The 22,370-nt window shown below is 36.8% G+C and overlaps 1 protein-coding gene across 2 annotated transcripts in view; it reads left to right on the top strand.

Annotated features, from left to right (window-relative positions):
* arhgef39 (Rho guanine nucleotide exchange factor (GEF) 39) overlaps window positions 1–16,831 on the top strand; it is a 100,601-nt gene extending 83,770 nt beyond the window's left edge. For both annotated transcript variants that reach the window (XM_067390970.1, XM_067390969.1), the window contains 7 exons: window positions 1,481–1,551; window positions 4,984–5,112; window positions 8,209–8,438; window positions 12,110–12,198; window positions 15,388–15,511; window positions 15,818–15,939; window positions 16,171–16,831. In XM_067390970.1, the coding sequence (XP_067247071.1) occupies window positions 1,481–1,551; window positions 4,984–5,112; window positions 8,209–8,438; window positions 12,110–12,198; window positions 15,388–15,511; window positions 15,818–15,939; window positions 16,171–16,210 (805 nt within the window). In that variant the 3' untranslated portion in view covers window positions 16,211–16,831. The remainder of the gene's footprint in view (window positions 1–1,480; window positions 1,552–4,983; window positions 5,113–8,208; window positions 8,439–12,109; window positions 12,199–15,387; window positions 15,512–15,817; window positions 15,940–16,170) is intronic.
* The last annotated feature ends 5,539 nt before the right edge of the window (window positions 16,832–22,370 follow it).

Raw genomic sequence — 22,370 nt, 5'->3', positions numbered from 1 at the left:
TCGTTTTTTACTATTTTTACATTTAGATTAGATTACTCAATTATCTAATGCTCACCTAAAATGAATCTTTAAAAACACTGATAATTTAATAACATGAATGATTAATAACCTGTTAAATGCAATCTTAGAAAGTATCAGAAATAATATCCAATAATCATTGTACATAACAATGTGATGCCCAAATGTAATTAATTTAAAGCTATTTTTATATATTATGATATAATAAAATGTACTAATATTATTATTAATAATAATAATTTATAATAAAATATATAATAGTAATAATAATTTCTTGTGTTTTATTTGTATTTATTTATTTATTTATTTATTTTAATATATAGTATTTTAATATCAGTCCATAACATGAAAAAAAAAAAAAAATCATTGGCTTATGTGTATTAGCCAGAATTTAATTTAGTTTTCATTTAATTTTAATATCACATTACAGATGTAAAATGGGTCATGAACAGTTTTACATTGACTTTTATAGTCTCTATTTTCATTTTTGGCTATATTTTTATTTGAATACAGTTGATCAAGCTTCTAGCATTAAATAAGAAGCCATTCTCATTACAGTTAATGACTGCGTATGATATTAAGTTTCATGGTATTTGCCTTAATGCATATTTGATTGCTACATTAATTGCCCGCATACACCTGTGTAATGCTAATGCTCTCCCTCCAAAACTTTTCAAGTTCCACTGCAATCAAAGTACAGAAAACTGTAGAGAATCGTATTCCCAATTGTGACGATACCACAGAGTCAAACTTTTTCTGAGAGCCTTCTCATTTGAAAGAGGCCTTTGATGTCTCTAGTCGCTGGAGTTCTTCTTAAGTGAACTGTAATCTCTAGCATTAAGACTCACTCTATCTTTATCTCCATCCCTGAAACAGCCAAATGAATTACTACCAAATTTTCTCCCTTCTCAATTTGTCCCTCACCTTGCGATAGGGGTCATTTCCTTAATGGGGCCCTTGATTTTTCCCAAACCATGTATAGCCTTTTTGTGTCATCAGCGGACGATCGCACAATAATCAATATTTAATTTTTTTTCCCTCTGAACAGAGGTGAATGTGAAGTTTGACCCCGTGCACTTGTTTGTGTGAACTGGACGGATGGAAATGCATTCTCATTTTTCTGCTTTTCAGTCTCTATTTTTGCACCCTCCTTATCCTTTCCTCACCCTCTTGTGCCGCTAAAATAGCACAAAATCAGTTCCGCCGCATTGTCTGAGGAAGCAGAAATACGGCATATTAGTGTAATTTTGTTGACTGAATGGCTCTTTATTCCTTCTCAAAAAGAAAAGCTTTTTTCCTAAATGCGTCTTAATGTGAGTAACGCCGTCTTACGATGACAGCGCTTGTCCGACCTCCTTACCCTGACACACCGAGATCGGTTTTCTCTTGTGCTTTAAGGGTGTATTTATAGAAACGTTGCAATAAGCCTGTGCCGTGTTTTGTTTATTTGTTGCTTTTTTAGGTACAAGCATTTCTTGAGGGACTTGACAGAGAACACCGGTCCAGACAACCCGGAGTTTCAGCAGCTTTCAAGTAAGAGGCACTGCCGTCTCGCAATTCGACAAACACTCTCTTATCCTGTTAGCGCTCTGTGACAAAAATGTTGATGGGTTTAGCCTGTCTAGATTTTTTTTTTTTTTTTTTTATCTGTTTATTGTCAGGATCTGTATCAAGCTGCGGAATCACATTCACCCAAAGTCACACTTGTTATGCTTGTCAAATTTGCTTTCCACTCTAGTTTGTCACTTACAGAGCAACCTAAAAAGAGATCACTCAACATGTTTGTGATGATGAGGTGCTTTGCGGAGATAAGCATTGCGGAGGATACCATGGCCTGTTGAAGAAGGTGCAAATGCTGAAATCGTTTCATACGGTGCCAAAACAAACCTGCGTCTTAAAGGGAAAAAAGTTTTTAAGCTGGCAGCCGAAAAGACAGCCTCCCTTGTCTTTGTTAGGGTGATAAAGAACAACTCTGGGCCCCTGTTGTAGCGCTCACGTGTTGTTATTGTCACTGGGTGGCTTTGCTCACAGAGGATGAAAGTACAGCAAAGCTTAACGTGAGTCTAAATTCTCAATGTGGATTTTGACATAATTAATAGGGACCAGATCAGAGGATATCAACCATGCAAAATATAAATAAATAAAATCTCTGGCATCAACAGAAGCCCCGATAATGACTCATTTCTATCGTCAAATAAACAGCAAATCCGACTTAAGAGCCAGTGTACACAAGGAATTATTTATGTGTATCAATTAAAATCTCATTGGTTGCTTGCTGCTTTTGCTTACAAATTAAAACAGCCCCTGATTCTAAGATGAAGGTACATATCCAGATTTGCCCCTCCATTGCCTCTTCCTCTTCTCATTAGAGCTGCTTTTTAAGCTCACTAGCTCTTTTTTTTTTTTTTTTGGAGAGGAATAGAAAAAAAGTTTCCTCAATCAGCCTCAGCCTGGGCATATTGTAAAGGGAATTATTTAAAAACAACCCCAGACAAATTATATTGTATCTGATTAAGCAAACTAGCAGTGAAACTCACAAGAGGCTTTGTTGTTGTTTTCTTTTTGCGTGTTGATTATTTTTTTTTCTCCTCTTTTTATTTCTCTCATCATACATGCTCACAAATTGCTGCGAAGCTCCACTGTTTTAATTATTATAATTGTGGCGTTCGTCAATCGTGTGCGTTTTGGCTGCTAACTTCGGCATTTCCCTACAGCCAAGTATTCTGAACTCCTTTGCGGAGCCTGTCAAAGGTTAATTAATAAAAGTTAACACTCTAGAACTCCTCGGACCGAGTTCTGTTTAAACATACTGAATGTCTAAAATGAAAAGACAGAGAGAAAGTATTCGTGGAATGTGGAATGAGAAAGTATTAATAATGCATTAGCCGTAGCTCTGTTGAAACACAATTACAGAGAGGGTTTTCTTAAAAGGGATGGACTGAGAGACGTACAGAGAGGGGCCGAGTCATCTCTAAACAGTCACTTTGTTTGGTTTTGCTTGTAATCGTTCTAAAGATAAGCGACTCAATTAGACTGTGATTATTTTACTATGAGGCAAACGCCCTGAGCGCTGTTCATTGTCTGAATTGTTAGAGTCAATAAGACCAAAGCTGGGTTTAAAATTAGTATCCATCTGCTTGTTTGTTTCTTTTTTCTTCTTAATGAGTTGATGATGTCTACATTAGTTAATGAATTCCAGGAAAATGTTTTCAGTAGCAAACTAAAAAAAAGTACGATTTTAAACTCTGAAAACGAGTTCACGCTACATTATTTAGATCACGTTTTGATGCTTTTATGATGCACAGCTTGCTTCCAATAAACCACAGAAATCTTTTTTATACTGAATCCATGTTTATCAGACAGACAAGAATACAAAAGTTTCAGATGAAATATGTAGGCCTTGTGCTTTTTATGGCCAGCATAAGATCCTATGGCAAGGTCTTCACCTAATCAGTGGTGTTTGGATGTGTTAATGCACCCTCATCTTTCTCCAGGGGTTGATGGTGAAATCAAACATTGTGTGGAGGCCAAAAACAAACTTGTTATTATCATATGCAACAATGCAATCTGCATAATGCATGAATGCCTATGGATTTGCACTTATTCGTGTCATGCTGTTATATTACTCCTAATAAGTTCAAAATTGCATAAATAGGTCACGCTCGTGCTCATGTTACTGTATTGATCTACGTGTACTTTAATTATTTTGTGGAGCTCATTTTTAAATTACACAGAAGATGTTATGTTAATAAATGATTTAACACTCTAAAATGAAGTATTACAAAAATGTTGCATATAATGTTATCGTTTACAGTAAATCATAGATTTGTGTTATGTTGATGCCATTAGGATAAACATAAAATGGTGCATTTGAACATGTGGAATCCGCATCTGTAAACGTACACTAGAAATGATACCAAATAGACACAAGCTTGTCGTTTTTTGGTGTTTTAAGTTACAGGGTTAATTCACCCCAAAATGAAAAATTCTGTTATTAATTACTCACCCTCATGTCGCTCCAAATTTGTAAGACTTTCTTTCATCTTCGAACACAAATGAAGATCTTTTTGATGAAATCTGACAGCATTCTGTATTTTCATTGCACTTTAATCTTTGATGCTTCAAAAAGTTCATAAAGAGATTGGAAAACTAATCCATATGAATCGAGTGATTTAGTCCAAATTTTCTGAAAAGATTCCATCGCTTTTTATGATGAACAGATTTAATTTAGGCTTTTACTCACATATAAACATTGACAAACCTGTTCCGGAAGCTCAAACATGCTGTGTAACCAATGAGGTTCATTTTCGATATAGGGGTATATTATAGGATTTAGTTTTTGTTTTTGTTTTTTTACTTTCATTATTACGTAAAGTAGTTTTATCGAACCATAATCCATGCTGCATACTCCGGTACAGTAGGTGGCGGTATGCACCTGATGAGTCATGGTTGCAATCTGCCTTAAAAACTAAAATGAGACGAAGAGGTTCATTCTCATGTGTTACGCATCATTGTTGAGCTGCGAAACACAAATAATTTTCATTTTGGGGTGAACTAACCCTTTAAAAGGCCCTGGCTAGCCTGAGAGCTGCCAATAATTTAGCACCACACAAGTAAATTAGGAGAGTAATGTATTGTGAAATGTAAGTTTTTTTTTTAATTGATACAAAAAAAAAAACACAAAAAAAAAACTGCAAGCCCTTCTTTCATGTTGCTTTTTGAGAATATAAGAATTATCTCATAATTGAGGCATCTAATCTGGGATTAGTCATGTAAAGTGTTCACCAACATGACAGAAAACTTGTCTTTAAATGTATGCAGTGTGACAAGTTTCAGTCTTGTAGTGTGTGCTTGGCAATGTTGGCATAAATTTTAGTGTTGTTTAGTTTGCTGTACTGTTGGAGTTTGGAGTTATGGCCATTCAGTCCCTTCCTCTGTTTCATGCTGCATGCCCTCTCGCTGCAGAGGCAGTAAAGGTCATCTCAGAGGTCGCCCAGCGGATCCAGGACAACGCTCGCAGCCACGAGAACCACCTGCAGCTGCGCAGAGTCCAGAAACAGCTGAAGGGCCGAAAAACCAAAATCCTGACTCCAGGTTAGTGTCTGTGATCTTCCATTCTTTTTATCTCCCAGAGCACCGTGGAGAGCCAGAGAGTTAAGCGGATGAAGGAGGTCAGGTGGAAGAGTGTGGAAAAGTAGTCTTGTTTAAAAGAGACCCAGCTGTTTGCCCATAATCAATAGAGGCGATAGCGGGCGGTTTTGTTTTCGCCAGGCACAATCGTAGTCTCCGACGAGAGAATTAACTGAATTTATCGACAAGTTCTTGCCGCTAATTGGTAATGGAGGGGAAGTGTGCCTTAAGTCAGTTCTTTCCATCTTTCTTCTCTTGTGCTACTTGTGGAGTGGAGGTCCTTTCTTCCTTCTTATTTATCCCAAGGGAGAATGCCCACGTGTGAAACAAAAGAGAAGGAGATGGAGAAGGAAGAGAGAGAGAGAGAGAGAAAAAGACAGAGAGGGCCTTGTCGTGAATGCCTTGGCCTGCCAATCTCCCCCAGGACCAATTAGCGCCTCTCCTCATCTTGTGGGCCGGTAGATAAAAAGGAAGCTGGGAGAAAGGGAGTGAGAGAGAGAGAGAGAGAGTGTGTGTGCACAAAGGTGGTTGGGAGGCTGGCGATGAATACCCAACGAGCACTGGGCTCATTTCACACAGCGCCGGATGTAGGAAGAGTGTAAAAAACCCTCTCATCCTGTTTTTCCAGGACTCTAGAATTCTACCGAGGTCCTTTCTCTTGTCCAATAAGGCTTCTTTTCTTCCACTCGCACTTTTTCTGACTTCAGAAGGCCGAACCGAACCAGGCTATCCCAGCTTATCTCACCCAGCTCCTCCATTTCCTCAGATGTTCCCTAACGAAAGTGATGCTTGACAGATGAGAGGCTTCGGAGCCCCTGAACAATATTAAGTGGCCAGCTTGGAGATAAGGGCAGTGTAATTCTCAGACGCAAAGCTTGAATCAATGGGACATTGATACAGCAGACAGTCTGTCTGTTTCCTTGGAGTCCTCAGCAGGACGTTGCCGCCACCACAGCTTTCCATGGGCCAAGCCAAAACTCAGGCCTACAGAGAAAGACGAAGAGCGAAAGATGAGACCATTCCATGACCTTTGGATGCAACTACATTTTTTTTTTTTTCCTTCTAGGTCCATTAAGTGTGAATAAACTCCAAGCAAGTATGTAGACTCAAATGCTGGGCCAACGGATTATAAACAACTAGCAAAAAAAAAATATTTTTTTCAAATCTGATTCAAACCTTCACATTTGGAGGTGTTTTGAAATATGATTCCAGTCAGATTTTTTCAGATGCATCTCAGTCCCTCTGGCTGCTCAAATCGGATTTCAAATAGTCTGTTTCAACGGTCAAAAGCGGTGACTGAAATACCAGAAGCATTCATACATACCTATACCAGTCTCCTTGAGAAAAACTCCACAACAGAGGAGTTTTGCACTGCGACTCAATAGGACACTTATTTGGAGAGCGAGATGATTGAGACATCCATTTTTCATGTATCCCTCTTAAAAGCCTTGTCACATACGTGTGTACGCCTATGTCATTACCAAAGCAACCCATTCAGATAGGTTGGTTATGTCTGGACACACACATCTTATTTGATCACTTGCAATTAATAGCGCAGACAGTCTGACTGAAAAGAAATCCGATTTGCCTGCAGTCTGAACAAAACCTCTGACATCAGTGCCAGATATTTTAATCCAGATGTGTTATTGTTCAGGTAACTTGTTGCTCCCCCATGACAGTTGTTGAATTAAAAGAGAAAACTAATTGTGCCATTCACACCATTTTGGAATGACTGTAATTATGAGATTCCGACTTAGAAAGAGGGTCCACATGGAACATAGAACTCGCAATTACAATATTCTGATTTTACATCTCTTAATTACGGTAATTCCAGCATGACATAAATGAAACATCACCATAGAAGACCGTTTACCCCTGCTTGCAGCAATGAAACCAGCAATGTGTGATTGTGGAGCTTGCGTTGGTAGAAGTGTCTGCATTCATGTACCTACAGAGAGTATGTTTCGGGCCTTAAAGTCACAATTCTTCATACAGTTGAGTATCCTGAATCCGAACAAAACTTTAAAGAGGGCTCCTGGACTTTGAATATACCTGAATCCCCTTTTTACCTGACATGAAAGCGCAACATATCCAACAAAGCCTTCTCAAAATTAACAATGATCTGACTTGCCATTCCATCACTTTCAAATCCAGACATGCTTTCATGTGTCTCTGGGTCTTTGGCTTGGTCACATCAGGAGGACCCCGGATGCTTTGTAGTGCAACCTTTAGCACCCTGCAAACCACTAGGTCCTTTGTAGCTGGGCAGAGGTGCTCTTTGACAGGGAAAGTTGAAAGCGTTCAACATGAAGAGGGGGATCTCCAAGTTCCTGCTCTTTGAACTGAGCCGATGAAGCCTTCCTTGGATATGTCAGTCCAAACCAGTGATGGGAATGTGAGGATGAGGCAAACAGACGTTAAACAGAAGCAGAGTCCTTTACCGTTTTACCCCCGGACAACTTGATGTTTTTGGCACTGGCTGTCTTGTAAATGCATTTGTACACTTGTTAGCATTGCGTATGTGCAACTGAACACATCAGGCATGACTATCCTGTGTAATCCAGATAGAGCTTGACCATGTAAATGCATGTATCCAATTTAAAGAAGCCAAAGAAACCATTAAATCCAATCTGCACGTCGCCCGGGAGTATCACAGGATGTGTCCTGGTTGTTGCCTCATATTAAACCTGTGGCATTTTTAAAAAGAGGTTTGACCCCTACTTGACCCCTCTGCTAATCATAGAGTGCTTGTCTGTCGCTCAGAGCATCCATTTTGTGCGCCGCGCTTTTGCTATCGCCGGTGCTGCAATCACAAGGTTCACTGGGGCAATTAAGGAATCAGTAGCAGGAATGAAATTTCATCTTATCTATCCAAATGTCAGCATCTAATTTAGTTTCCATCATGCAACTGCCAATCACTGAGAAGGGAGATTGGTTGTCTCTTTTCTGTCTCAAGTCATGTAAACCTCATGCTTTTTTATTCTCTGCTTGAAATTGACTTTTTAGGTAGACAATAGGTAAGTCTTTCATCCATTTCTCTGTTATCTCTTCTCGCTGTAGGGAGGTGGTACATTCGGGAAGGCTGGCTTAAGACAGTGCCCCCTAAAGGCACGGAGGCAAAGCCCAAGATGTTTTACCTGTTCTCTGACATCCTGCTTCAGGCCAAACCATGCAGTCCCATACATCCTACCCATGGGGATAAGTTTGCTTGTCAGCAAGTCTACCCATTGAAGGAGTGCACAGTGGACAAAGTCTTCGGCCACACCAAGAGCCAGGGAGGCCTTATCAGTGTAAGTTGAAACAGTTTGTTAGAGATGTAGTTTACTATGATGACAATTCAGTTGGAATTAGTGAAGAATTCTATTATGATCTGAATCTTGGTCATGATTAAGTTCACATATTTTTGTATGATTCATTATTATTTTTAAATAATATTATTTAATAATAATATTATTTTAAATCAGCCAACTATTGGCTCACTCATGGTTGTCTCTCCTTATTAAGGGATAGGATAACATATTTTAGCATAGAAAAAAAGAACACACTTCACCTTTAGAAGACAAATTTAATATTTCTTCTCTTGCTTCATTGAACATGTCCACACCAGATGTAAACTGGGGATTTGGGTGAACTGAAAATGAATGAATGCACATTGCATTGGGTATTGTTGCAGTGATTATAATTGATTTTTAGATTCTGTAATCGATGCATTAAATTTTGATTGGCAGATCAATGCATTGTTACAACCCCAACCCCTTTTTTTCTTTGGGGAAAATGGTAATCTGAAGACTTTACACACTTAAAATTCCATTGCAATTCCTCATAGGCACTCTTCAGATCCATCAAATATATTTCAACCGTATGTCCCTCACCACACTTATTGTCCTCAGAACGACTTGATCTGCAAGTTAGCAAAAATTATCAATTTATCATTCTTCTTCTTGCACTAATTACTCGTTCCTCATAAGGCTTCAAGTTTTAATGTCTCCACATGGCTTGATCTCTTTCCAGGTCTCTGTGCTGCCGCTGTGTGACAAATTATGTCTAAGCGATCTCCGCAATCTCATGAAACATTCAGATGAATGTATCACACACCACACAGGCATTTATTCAACGCGGTTTAGTTTAAGTGCCTAAACCCATCAACATGCAGTGTTGGATGTTCCTTAAGGTTGTTCTGTTGTCTTATAATACATCTACTTATTAACTACACACAAATGCAGATATATAATATAATACTTTGCTGGTTGTTGGGCAATTTGGCCTCTTGACATTTAGCAATATTTTGTACGAATTAAGCGGGGCGATGACACTAGTGAACCCAGATCTAGTCACGGGTTTGTTTTTTTGCACGTGGAATAGACCTAAAAAGGATTTTCTGAACTGTGGGAAGGCGCTTGCATCACTCCATCAGATTAGATCACAGATCCATCTCTTCCGTTCGGCCGCTGAATGCATCTTCCCGAAACCCTGTCAGTGCTCCACGCTCCTCTCCTCTCCTGCGGCTGGGCCTAGGCCGAGGCTGCATATTATCTAATGGCTAGAAATGGCATTTCATTAGCCTGTTATCCCACAGAGGCCTCAAATGCATACTCAATAGCATTAGGTGTAATTTCTCATAAGGACACATTATTGATCCCAGTTCCACCCGCCTCCCACCTGGACCGAAGGGGAAAGAGGCTGTCAGCACTCTCTGGCCCCTCCCCAGCCAGGCCGTGAAGAATTAAAGCAAAATTAAATTTGACAGCTGGAAATGCCATGGCAATCTATATGCAAAGTTTGAAAGTAGTAGTAGTAGAGGAAAATGTGCTATGAAAATTTTGGCTCCCTCTCCCCTATCCATTTGTCTAGATGAGAGAGTGTTTGTATACGGATAATTTCTTCCCTCCTTTTCTCTTTCTCTCGCATTTCCCATCCTTGTGTCCCCCTCCCTTTTCGTCTCTCCATCTTCCTCTCACGGCTCCCCGTCTTTCTTCCTCCACCTCCTTGAATATTATTCTGCATCCATGACCGATTCCCTTTGATGTATAAATAATCAAGTGAAATTATGTGCGTCGAAGAGGCTCCGTGCTCCGCCGTTCGTATTATACAAAGTAATTTCTACCTAAGAGGGTCAGATTTCCTGACAAATCCCTAATTACCGCATCGCAATAGAAGTGGAATCTATTTGTGCATAAATCAGGCCACCCGTCCCCCCATGCGGCGGACCCCTAATATCGCGCTCCGCTTTGCCTCGCTCACTGAACTCGGTAATTAGATAATACTTTTGATGATGGTACATTTGAAATCTTAATCTATTTAATACCTAATGAGAAACAAGCGTGCCAGCCCCCCCCCCCCACCTCCTTAAAATACAACCGGAACGTCATTACTTTTTTACCAGGTGTCCATTAAAGACCTGGCTCCGCTCATCATTATGATTCCGTCCCCAGTCGTAATAAAGATTAGGCCTGATTATTGATATGCTGTCGGTAACTGCTGCCGTTTCCTCCACTTCGCCGGCCTCAGGTAAATGTGAAAGGTCATTTAATATTTTCAAGGCCCCAATTATAATCCACTCTAATGGCTCCCTGTTGTAATTATTCTGAGGATAAAGCCTCTGCCTTTGTTTGGGGTTGGATGGTTCCCGTTGTCTTGTTTGACATGTGTAATCTAGCAGTAAAGTCTCCTCAGTGTGGATGAGTGATGGTAATTGCTGTTGACTCAAGGATGAGCCATCTGACGGGAGGCGGAGAACGTGGGCCGAGCTCGAAAAACTTGTCCTCGAAGTGCAGATCATTGCCAAATTAGCAGCTGAGAGCATCAACTGGCACATCTGTGCATCTTTGGGCTTGAGTGGAGAACGTGTCGCTTCCTCTGCATCTCGTTTTCGTGCGTGATGACCTATTTTGCATCAGATTGATACCAAATTATCTACTTAAATGTTATTGACAATGCTTTTTAATGTTCTGTGAGGTGGATTAAATGGTCTCACTCTCAGTGCTGTTCGTTTTGACACACTCAGGGTCTCAAAATTCATCTTAAGGACAATTAATGCCCAATTGTTGCTGTTGCTCCTCTACTTCTGTAGGCTATATGCATGAACTGTGAAGTCAGTACTGTGAATCATAAGGTCACAAATGGTTGAGTTTTTGAGACTGTGGTCAATGTAAACACTGGTGGCAACGTCAACAAGCTAGTTCATGGACGCCCTCTAGTGATCCATTGGAATTATGTGCACAACATATATTGGTTTCATATGATTTTGGAAAAACGTTTACACTATTTTTGAGAAAAGTTTCAATTGAATGAGTAAAGTAAAAGTAAAAGAAAGTAAAAAGTAATAACTTATTTTCTGTACGAGTGGCACATTTGAATAATTATTTTAAAAAAAAAGTTGCTAAATAAATGTTAAAAAAAAAAGTGTAAAAAAGTATTTATAGTTTTGGGGGAATCACACAACATTTTCAAGCTTTTTTTCTGCATGTTGATTGACTTGATTTGTGGCGGACAAAAGTTTTTAAAATACTAAGCAGTTTTGTTAAAATATATTGTTTCTAAGAAATAACAATAACAGATTATGATTATAATTTTTTTTTAACAAATTTAACTTTTAAAGAAATTAATTCTTTCAGTAATGCTTTCTTTATCATAATATCAGAACTTTTCTATCACCTGACATTGTTCCCCCAAAAGATAGCAAAATTAGTTTTAATTCATTTTAAAAGAGGTGTCTTTATAAAAGAGACGTCATTGAATGAATCAAGTGCAGTTTAAATGTATTTCTGAATAAGTCACTGATATGAGCATCATACCTTGACCGTATGAGACAAATGTTTGATCAGTAGACATCTTAAATTGATACCACCAAAATCACTGCATATTTTTCTTTTCTGTGTCCAGCACCAGTTGCTCTCATGCATAAACTCTCAATCTATTCCTTTAAATCTGAATGCTTCCTCTTTTTTTTTCTTTCCTCTAGTTGACCTTTGCCAGGGCCAAACTGCTCCTAATGTCCGATGATCAGGGGGAAATTAATGATTGGTACCGCAGTATCTGCATGGCTATTGGGTGAGTATGTCTGTCCACACAAGGATACACAAAATTCACCCCCTAAAAAACTAAACTTTCTAGATTACAACTGACCACTGTATCACTCCTCCCAGGTTTTAAAGTTAAAGCATCAACACAGCTCATAAACATCAGTACGCTGTACTCGGTGTTAGCATAACATCAGTGCCCTTTACTCACAGGACCTGAGGGCAGGGCGAGAGTTGACATGTGGCGAGCTCCTCATAGGGGACAGTCCCAACTCTCAAAGCTGGGCTAATTAGTTTAGCACTCTGTCTGAGTGATTGGGAGGGACAAACTGTCACCTCGTGCCATCTTCATAGTGGGGAGCTCCTCACGTGTGACCTTCTTCCCAGCCTACAGGCCCAGGGGAGCACAATTAGAGACCGAACTGGACAGGTTGTGGTGGCTGAGGTCAGAGGTGATTGGTATAAAAAAAGAAAGATGGTCCAGTCACTGTCCTAGTTGTACAACCAATGTGGATCCTGTAATTTTTTTTTTTTTTTTTTAAAGTAATATCAGCCGGCTTCAATATTCTGATACTTTAAAATTCTCTAATTAATATGTTAATTAAAACATTTTTTAAAATATTAAAACATTTTAAAATTGTAATAACTTTATTAACATGCATATCATATATTTTGTCCTCATTTTATTTTTTTATTCTTTTAAAGTTTTCTTTTTGAGAATTGTTTTCTTTTAATGAGAATTTTTGTCTTCATTATCAAGACCAGTATATTTTTGCACCTTAACATTTTTGACTTTATTTGCCTTCAAAAATTATCAAAATTATTTTTTTTTAAAATTCAGAAATTAAGTCATTATCATAGAAGAGGTGTATTTAAGTCATTGCATTTCTGAATAAATATATAATTAATATGAGTTTAATACATCGACCTTCATGCCTAAGTTGCGTTTTTGTTTTCATAACCATTTTTCATATTCTGTCTGACCCGTATAATTAAACAGGCCATTTTTTGATTCTTTGCTGCACTTATTTAAGACTTCCTCACAGATCCAATATACTTTTAACTGCCCATACTTCAACAGATTTAATAAAACTGGTTAACAAACCTGAAATATGACATGAAAACGGATTATCAATATAAACTTGAGTTGCTGGATATGGAGAGCAGTAGGTGCTACACAAGGCCTGGAATTGGTAGTCATTATTGCAATTATTAGTCATTTTTTATGGTTTATTTTTTTCAATAAATGCTCTTTTTGAGTTTTGAAAGTAAAAATAGTGTTTGTTCGGATGTATCGTTGAGTATGTTCAATTGAGTTTTATTGTATTTCCAAAGACCAAGTAAAACGTATCATTATTTGACCCCTTTAGATTGTGGGATCCATTACTCTTACCTCTTTTTTTAATTACATTCACATTTGACACAAGCCATGTCACCGATCCGTGTCACATGACTTACAATTGACTTTATGATTCTGTATTCATTCCCCTCCACGATTATCTGTAATGCAAATGTAATCGTTTCCTTTCACGAAATGCTATCAGATTGCCGTTATTGATACGCCATTATGTTATTGCTATTGCTTGTGGTTGGGAAATACAATCTTTGAGCTTATTTTCTGTTGTTGCATACCAGTAATCTTAATGCCACTGATTATTGACTCGGAGAAAGACCACAAACGTATCGAGGCCCTTAAAACGATCCGAAACTTGAGCACATCATTCCCTCCAATTTCCTTTGAAGTATGCACAGAAATCAACATATCACTAATTCAGTGTGCAAATAAGTCTGGAAAAGTGTAATACATCTTCCATCTTAATTGTAATAGTAAACGAATATTGTTATTACAAATGAACATGGTTTACCCACACATAAGCAGATACCCACCACTACTACTTATTGGCCAAGGGACTCAATCAGTTGACCAATCGATGGTTTCGATGACATGAGGTGAAGGCGGCTGGAGCCTTATGACAAAACTGAGCGTCTCTCATCGAGGCAGATCCGCTTGACTTTATGGTCAGATAGACGTCTCCTATACAAACCAAATACTTTCCTTTCATGTCACCAGAAAAAAAAAGCACACACAAATATCCTGTGCTATAGACATAGTGTCTCCTGTGTTGATCAAAAACAATTGATCAGTATGTTTTAGACATTGTTTTAACATTAGTGTTTTAAAATTTTAAGTTATGTTCTCCTGCTTCAGTTACTTTTTCTCCATTTCACAAACTTTTATGTCACTTTCGTAACTCTAAAATGCATATGTGGGTGTAAATCATCTTAAAAATGCAATTTAAAGTAGTTAGGTACTATTATTGATTCGTGAAAGATTATGTAAAGTGGGTCCACAAGTCTGAGACCACTGGTTAAAATGACTTTAAGTATTTATTTTTTAATAATAATGCATATAATATGGTCGATGTATGTTTTTAAGAACATTTTTGAATGTTATTAAAACATTAGTGAAAATGCATGTTTATTATTTATTTATTTATTGTTGCATTTAACCATACATATATTAGAAAATGAACAAGGTGTTTTTTTACTTCTTAAAAACATTTTATAAATTCTCAATCCCTTTTTAGTTTCTCTTTCCTTGTTTCACACATTTTTATGGTACTTTCTTAACCATAAAATGTCATAAAATAACCAATATGTCTGAGTTATCATTAAAAATATTTTGACAAACAAGTAGAGCTATAAAGAATATGCATCTATTATTTTATCCCAGAATTTTAGACCCACACATGCATTTTAACTGGGGAAATTTTAGCTAACTAAAAATTATTTATATATATATATATATATAAAATTTAAAGTATAATTAAAATTATAATTTAATTATTTTATTTTTTTGATGAACTGTACCTTTAATGCAGAAAATTGCACATGGTAATATCAGAAATAGCTAAGTATGCAAAAATCACGTGTCAAATACAGCTATGTTCATGTACTATTTGGATTTCATCGCAAAACCACAGTTGTGAGCAGACAAGTTGTACAAACGTACTACACGTCTCCAGTATAACGAGAGCCGGAGCCTGAAGAGGTGGAGTTTGTCATCTGTATTAAAATGTCAAGATTAGCATCAGATATGACATGAAAGTGAAGCTAATGATGTAGTTTCATACTCCAAGTTCCTGATTCCTGTTTAAATGACTGATCTTAATGTCTTCCCTGGTTCAGTTGATGACAGATGGTCTTGTTTTCGTCTCAGGCAGCTGAAGTCAAAGAATACAGTGGTGCACAGGAGAGACGAGCTCCGTAGGAAGCCAATCAGATCCGATCCAGACTGTCAGAACACTCCAGAACTACAAACACGTGGAATAAAAAGGACCATGGTCGGTTGTTGCTTTGCGGTTAATTGAAATTAATGTTAGAATTAACTTGTAATTTGATTATAGAAAGGGTGTCCTAAAGTCTGAGACCATTATATTGTATTGTATTATATTATATTATATTATATTATATTATATTATATTATATTATATTATATTATATTATATTATATTATAATATAATGTAATATAATATATTTATTAAGTTTTTATTTAAATTATTATCATATTATTTATAATTAATTTCTATTATACTGTATATGTTTCCACATTACATGTACCTAAACTTTTGTGCTTTCTCTCATCCAGATGTTGGATGAAGAGGTTCGGGGGCACAGAGAGGGTCACGGCAGCAGTTCCATCCCTTCAACAGGGGAGAGCGGTCACAGCGCCACCAAGAGGCTGAAGTCTAATGAAGCTCCTGCTGCAATGTAATTTTTACTGCATCATTTCACATTACCAGACTTCACATTTTAAATCACATTGTCCCATCTCTATCATCTTAAATGGTCCATTATTTACCCAACATTTGTAACACAGAGCTTCCATGTCAATTCTCTTTCATAGTCTGAAGAAAAGGTCTTTTTTAGTTGTGTGTATATAAAACATGTACTTGAAATGGAAATTTCAATAGCATAATAACACTCACATTGTTAATGCAGACCACAGGAGTCTTCTGGATCGAGCTGTGTCATACTGTGAGGAGGTTCACGTTCTGAAAGAGCTGAAAGATCTGCCCACAGACGGAAGGACCAGAGGTGATTTAGGGTGAATGTAATGCAATGTACATCAACTACATTCTGCTGCATTTTTTTCCATATGCCAAAGAATATGGTGCAATGCAGGGTTATTGCTTTTAAGCATGATTACTGTTCACTTTTTAAAGATTTTTATACTGAGATGTCTTACTAAGTGTAATTCAATGCAGAAATACTCACTGATAATGGACAAAATCTAACAAAAAAGACACAAAAACATCATGTATAGTAACAGAATATTTATCCAGTCACTGACTCTGACTATATATCATTATAGTGCAAAACAAATTCATTTTATGCTATTAACATTTATTATCAAATTTGAATATGAAACCATTTGGTGCAATAAGACTTTTGATTTGCATGATATTTTAATCTGTTGTACACTGGAACAAAAGGAGAAAACTGCTTTATTATATATTGAATATTGCTTTAATCATGATGATACTCTGCTATCCTCAATGCAAATATTTACATAGTTTTTTTTTTGTTTTTTTTTGTATGTGTTAATCAAACTTTTACTGTCAGATACATTTATGAGTTTATTTGTTACTGAACTCTGTTACACTGGTCAATATTATATTTTGCATGTGAATTAATAAAAGCTCAGTGATTTGCTCTAAATATTGACAAGTTCTTTTAAACTAACAACTTGAATGTTAACTGATCATGTGGTCAACACTGCCCTCTACTGGAATATTGCTGATCGCTCAAGTCCCACATGCATTTAATCCGATACTTGACTTGAATTTGTTAATAGGAGTTCAGTCAATTGTAGAGGTTTGTTATCTATATATTTTGGTATATATTAGGTCTGTATTGGTTAAGTAATTTTAATATATTTTGTTAGTAATTATTACCTTGTTTCTCATAGTCATGAAAACAGAAATGTAAGGGAGTTTGACTGATTTCCAGGTTATGGTAAAGTAATAGAAATTTCTGTAGTGGAGTGATTTATAAATTTTTCTAATTCTAATATATGAAATATAAAAGTTCAGTTGGCCACATGGTGGCAGCGCACTGCCTTTTTTGTAATTTTATAAAGTAGGCCACAAAATGCAGGTGTAGTTGAGTAGAGTTGACCCTCTTTAGACTTGTATGATATTACTAAGAAATTCATGCATTGTTGTTTTCTCCTTCATTTTGGCGTTTATCGTCACTGCACACTAAACAGGTTGTCCATTTACGGTTTCAAAACAGGCCTTTGGATCATTCAGTAGAGGCTGATGCAACAACATCTAATTTCTGAAACTGCCAGGCATTTACCCGGTTGCATACTTGGCACAATTTTTGCAATTTGCTCCTCATCTTTTCACGTTTCCTCGATGCTGATGCCAGATTCTTTGCTGATTGTTCTCTCTCCTGCCTTATATTCTGTTGGCAGGTGGTTTAGGATTCAGAAATACCATTCATGGTCACCGTGTTTTTGATGGATTGTAACAGAATGCAATGGCTTACAAAAGACTGAGACCACAATGAAATTCTGTGATTCATCATTTAAACGTCTGAAAATAACCATAAAAGAAAAAAAAAAAAAAAAATTCAAAATAATGTTTTAGGATTAGACAAATAAAATTGCTTTTAAATATTAAATATTTAGTATAAAAATTTATAAATAAAAATATAATAATAAAATAAAAATTAAAAACTTTCCAGGTCACTAATCAAATAAGCAAATTTGTGAAATACTTGTTGAAAGTAAAAAAAAAAAAATGCTGATGTTAAATTTGTTAAGGTGTTTTAAATTTGAGGATGGAGTTGATTGATTGACCGACAGAGAGAGAGAGAGAGAGAGAGAGAGAGAGAGAGAGAGAGAGAGAGAGAGATAGATAGATAGATAGATAGATAGATAGATAGATAGATAGATAGATAGATAGATAGATAGATAGATAGATAGATTTACTTTTTGATTGATTGAATGATAAAGCCATTGATTGATTGATTGATTTGATTGATAAAGCCAAGATATTGATAGAACCATAGATAGATAGAACCATAGATAGATAGATAGATAGATAGATAGATAGATAGATAGATAGATAGATAGATAGATAGATAGATAGATAGAAGCATAGATAGATATCTTTACTGGTACTGATCAGTTATGCTTCTGTTTTTTTTCCTGCATGACTAAGTACATTTTCTTGTAAATAATAAAACGTTACCCTGCACCTTTGGAATGGATGGATGGATAAATGAATGAATGGATGGATGAATGGATGGATAAATGGATGGATAGAAGTTGTAGATGATGCTGGACTGTTCTTCATCCACATGCCAAATCTACAAGTAAAAGACATGTCCAGAGAAAGCATCAATACTCTTTGAAAAAGAACAGAAGCAGTAGGAAAAAATCAAATTAATAACATTTATGTATAATTTATAAATTATACATTTATTTATAACATTCTCTGGCTTACATTTTGACTACTGGGCCATAAATCAGGCCTTATCAGAGTCTCTGGCATGCTTCCCCTGGAGGGCTGCCCTGTTTAATTGCTCCGTAACTGGAGTTGAAACAGGACGGGGTGGATAGTGGTGAGGCCAACGAGTACTCGCTGACCTTAGTGCTTTCGTAGCTTGGTGACACAATTTGAGATCTGTCCCTTCAACTCTGTGTCTGTTCATATTAAAGGTGCCATCGAAAGTTTTTTACAAGATGTAATATGAGTCTAAGGTGTCCCCTGAATGTGTCTGTGAAGTTGCAGCTCAAAATACCCCATAGATTTTTTTTAATTAATTTTTTTAACTGCCTATTTTGAGGCATAATTAGAAATGCGCCGATTCATGCTGCGGCCCCTTTAAATTGTGCGCTCTCCGCCCCCTCCCGAGCTCTCGACTCTATCACTTTAAATAAGAGATCAGTACATGGAAATGACATACAGTGAGTCTCAAACTCCATTGTTTCCTTCTTCTTATATAAATCTCATTTGTTTAAAAGACCTCAGAAGAACAGGCGAATCTCAACATAACGCCAACTGTTACGCAACAGTCAGGATCATTAATATCTACGCCCCCAATATTTGCATATGCCAGCCCATGTTCAAGGCATTAGACAAGGGCAGCCAGTATTAACGTCTGGATCTGTGCACAGCTGAATCATCAGACTAGGTAAGCAAGCAAGAACAATAGCGAACAATGTTAGATGGAGCAATAATAACTGACATGATCCATGGTATCATGATATTTTTAGTGATATTTGTAAATTGTCTTTCTAAATGTTTCGTTAGCATGTTGCTAATGAACTGTTAAATGTGGTTAAAGTTACCATTGTTTCTTACTGTATTCATGGAGACAAGAGCTGTCGTTATTTTCATTTTTAAACACTTGCAGTCTGTATAATTCATAAAAACAACTTCATTCTTTATAAATCTCTCCAACAGTGAGGGTTATATTAGCTGTGTGAATTGGACCTGTAAGAAACCACCCTGGCAAAGGCTTAGCAATCAGCCAAGATGACCTAGCAACAGTTTAAAATCCACTTTGCTCAACTGCTGCACCATGTCAACAAGTTAATATGAATTGTTTGGATTGGAATTCAGGTCAGACTGTAAGTCATTTTGTAGGAGTCTTTTGTCTGATATTATTGTAAACCAGGTGACATGGTCTTCATTGTTTCTTCGAAAGTCAAGAACAAGATCTGCCTGTGTTTCTCTGTAATAAAGGTCTTCTTGTAGCTTGTGATGTTTCTCTGGCTCATATACCTGTGCTTAAGGAGGAGATTTAAGCATGAATGTTTAATACTCAAGCACTCAGGGCTTCCTTGCTGTGTCCAAGAAATGTAGGAAGCAAAATGTGTTTGGAAGAGTTTCAGTGGCTGAATAAGTGAATTAAGCTGAAAAATATACTGTGGCTCTGCACAGAAATAACACATCACAATTCTCCAAGACATCTACAAATCTTATGCTTTGTATGTACAGTCACAAATTAGTACTGTATTTACATGCACTTCACTTGAAATCTCAGCCTTTAATCTTGGCATTGGTGAATCGTTTGTCCTGTTTATGCCATTTGTACAGTGCATGACCACACGTTGGATGTTATTTGGTTGGAACTTCAGCATCTTACCTTAAATCAACATCAACTGAAAGACTGGCTGAATGATTTGCAGTTTCATTCTGGTGTACATTATTGTCAAACACAGTCATCTGTCTCTTGTTTCTGTTTTGGAAATGGTGCATTAACCGACTAATACACAAGGCCCTGGCAGAACAACGAGCGCTGTTGACCCTGACAATCCCTCTGCTTTTGGAGCATTTCATGCGCGAGGACTGATGCATTAAACACTAGCGTGCTTTCCATTCTTTTCCTGTGAAATGCGTCTGAGGATCTCAGTGGTGATTTTTAGACTATTTAGTATAGTCTTAGAGAGAGGTTTGGCTTTTCAGACCAATCTTACATTACAGTTTGAGTGCATGTGAAGAAACTAGGGGCAGACTGTCTGGCGCTATTTACTTGTTTCATGCAAGACTTGAAACTGTTTCTTATTTCTTCTTTTACATGTTCAAAACCTTTGAGTTCTCAGTCTTTTTGTTCTCATAGTTATTAATTCATTACACATCAAAAGTTTCTTATTTTGTTTGACATTGCTTTGCTATGCTTTGATTTTGCATTGATTTTGATTTTGTTTTGCTATGGTTCGATTTGTTTTGCTTTTGTTTTGTTTTGTCATTTTGTTTTGCTTTGCTTTGGTTTGCTATGGCTTTATTTTGTTTAGTTTTGCTTTATTTTTATTTTCTATGCTTTGATTTTTTTCTTCTTTGTTTTGCTTTGTTTTTGTGATTTTGTTTTGCTTTGCTTTGCTTTGTTTTGCTTTGCTTTGCTTTGCTATGGCTTTAATTTTGTTTAGTTTTGCTTTATTTTATTTTCTATGCTTTGATTTTTTTCTTCTTTGTTTTGCTTTGTTTTTGTGATTTTGCTTTGCTTTGCTTTGCTTTGTTTTGCTTTGCTTTGCTTTGCTATGGCTTTAATTTTGTTTAGTTTTGCTTTATTTTTATTTTCTATGCTTTGATTTTTTTCTTCTTTGTTTTGCTTTGTTTTTGTGATTTTGCTTTGCTTTGCTTTGCTTTGTTTTGCTTTGCTTTGCTTTGCTATGGCTTTAATTTTGTTTAGTTTTGCTTTATTTTTATTTTCTATGCTTTGATTTTTTTTCTTCTTTGTTTTGCTTTGTTTTTGTGATTTTGTTTTGCTTTGCTTTGCTTTGCTTTGCTTTGTTTTGCTTTGTTTTGTCCATTTTAGATCAGTGCACATAAGGAAACTCCACTGTTTAAGGTCAGCAATGACTTGTTGCAAGTTCTCGATAATGGTTCACACGCAGTGCTTGTCTTGTTGGATTTAAGCAATGCTTTTGATACAATCGATCATAGTTTCTTGTTATATTGGTTGGAAACAGTGGTGGGTATTCAGGCTGTCGCCTTGCAGGGGTTGGCCTCTTACCTCAAAGACAGAACCTTCTCAGTGAGCATCGGGAAGTTTTCTTCTTCGTTGGTCACGGTGTGCCCCAAGGGTCCATTTTAGGCACCCTTCTTTTTTCGCTTTATATGCTGCCATTGGGTGGTATTTTTAAGAAATATAAGATTTCCTACCACTGCTATGTTTACGATACACAACTTACGATCTACCAGCTAAAACTGAGAGTTCTTATCCCTTGGATATGCTTTGCGACTGTTTTGAGGAGATCAAATGTTGGATGGCTAATAATTTTTTCAATTAAATGGAAGCAAAAGTGAAATTTTGATTTTAGGCCCATCCAGGTCTTCATCTCTTTTTTTTTTTATTTAGATTCTATTTCCACCAGTATTCCAACCTCATGTAAGGAATCTTGGGGTTATGTATGATTCGTCACTAAATTTTGAGAAACAAATCAGTACAGTGGTAAAGGGCAGTTTCATCTGAGATTGACTGCAAAATTAAAACAACTTCTGTCTCCGAAAGATTTAGAGACCATAATCCACGTTCTCACAACATCACACCTGGACTGCTGCAATTCCCTGTACTTTGGCCTGCCTCAAACTGAGATCTCTCGCCTGCGAATTGTCCAAAATGCTGCAGAATTCTTAACGGCACAAAAAAGAGGGATCACATTTCTCCCATTTTTTTTTAGT

The sequence above is a fragment of the Chanodichthys erythropterus genome, chromosome 8, assembly GCF_024489055.1.
Source record: "Chanodichthys erythropterus isolate Z2021 chromosome 8, ASM2448905v1, whole genome shotgun sequence".
In the NCBI taxonomy this organism is placed as follows: domain Eukaryota; kingdom Metazoa; phylum Chordata; class Actinopteri; order Cypriniformes; family Xenocyprididae; genus Chanodichthys; species Chanodichthys erythropterus.
Note: the sequence above shows the minus strand (reverse complement) of the source record. Positions and strands in the feature narration are given on the sequence as shown.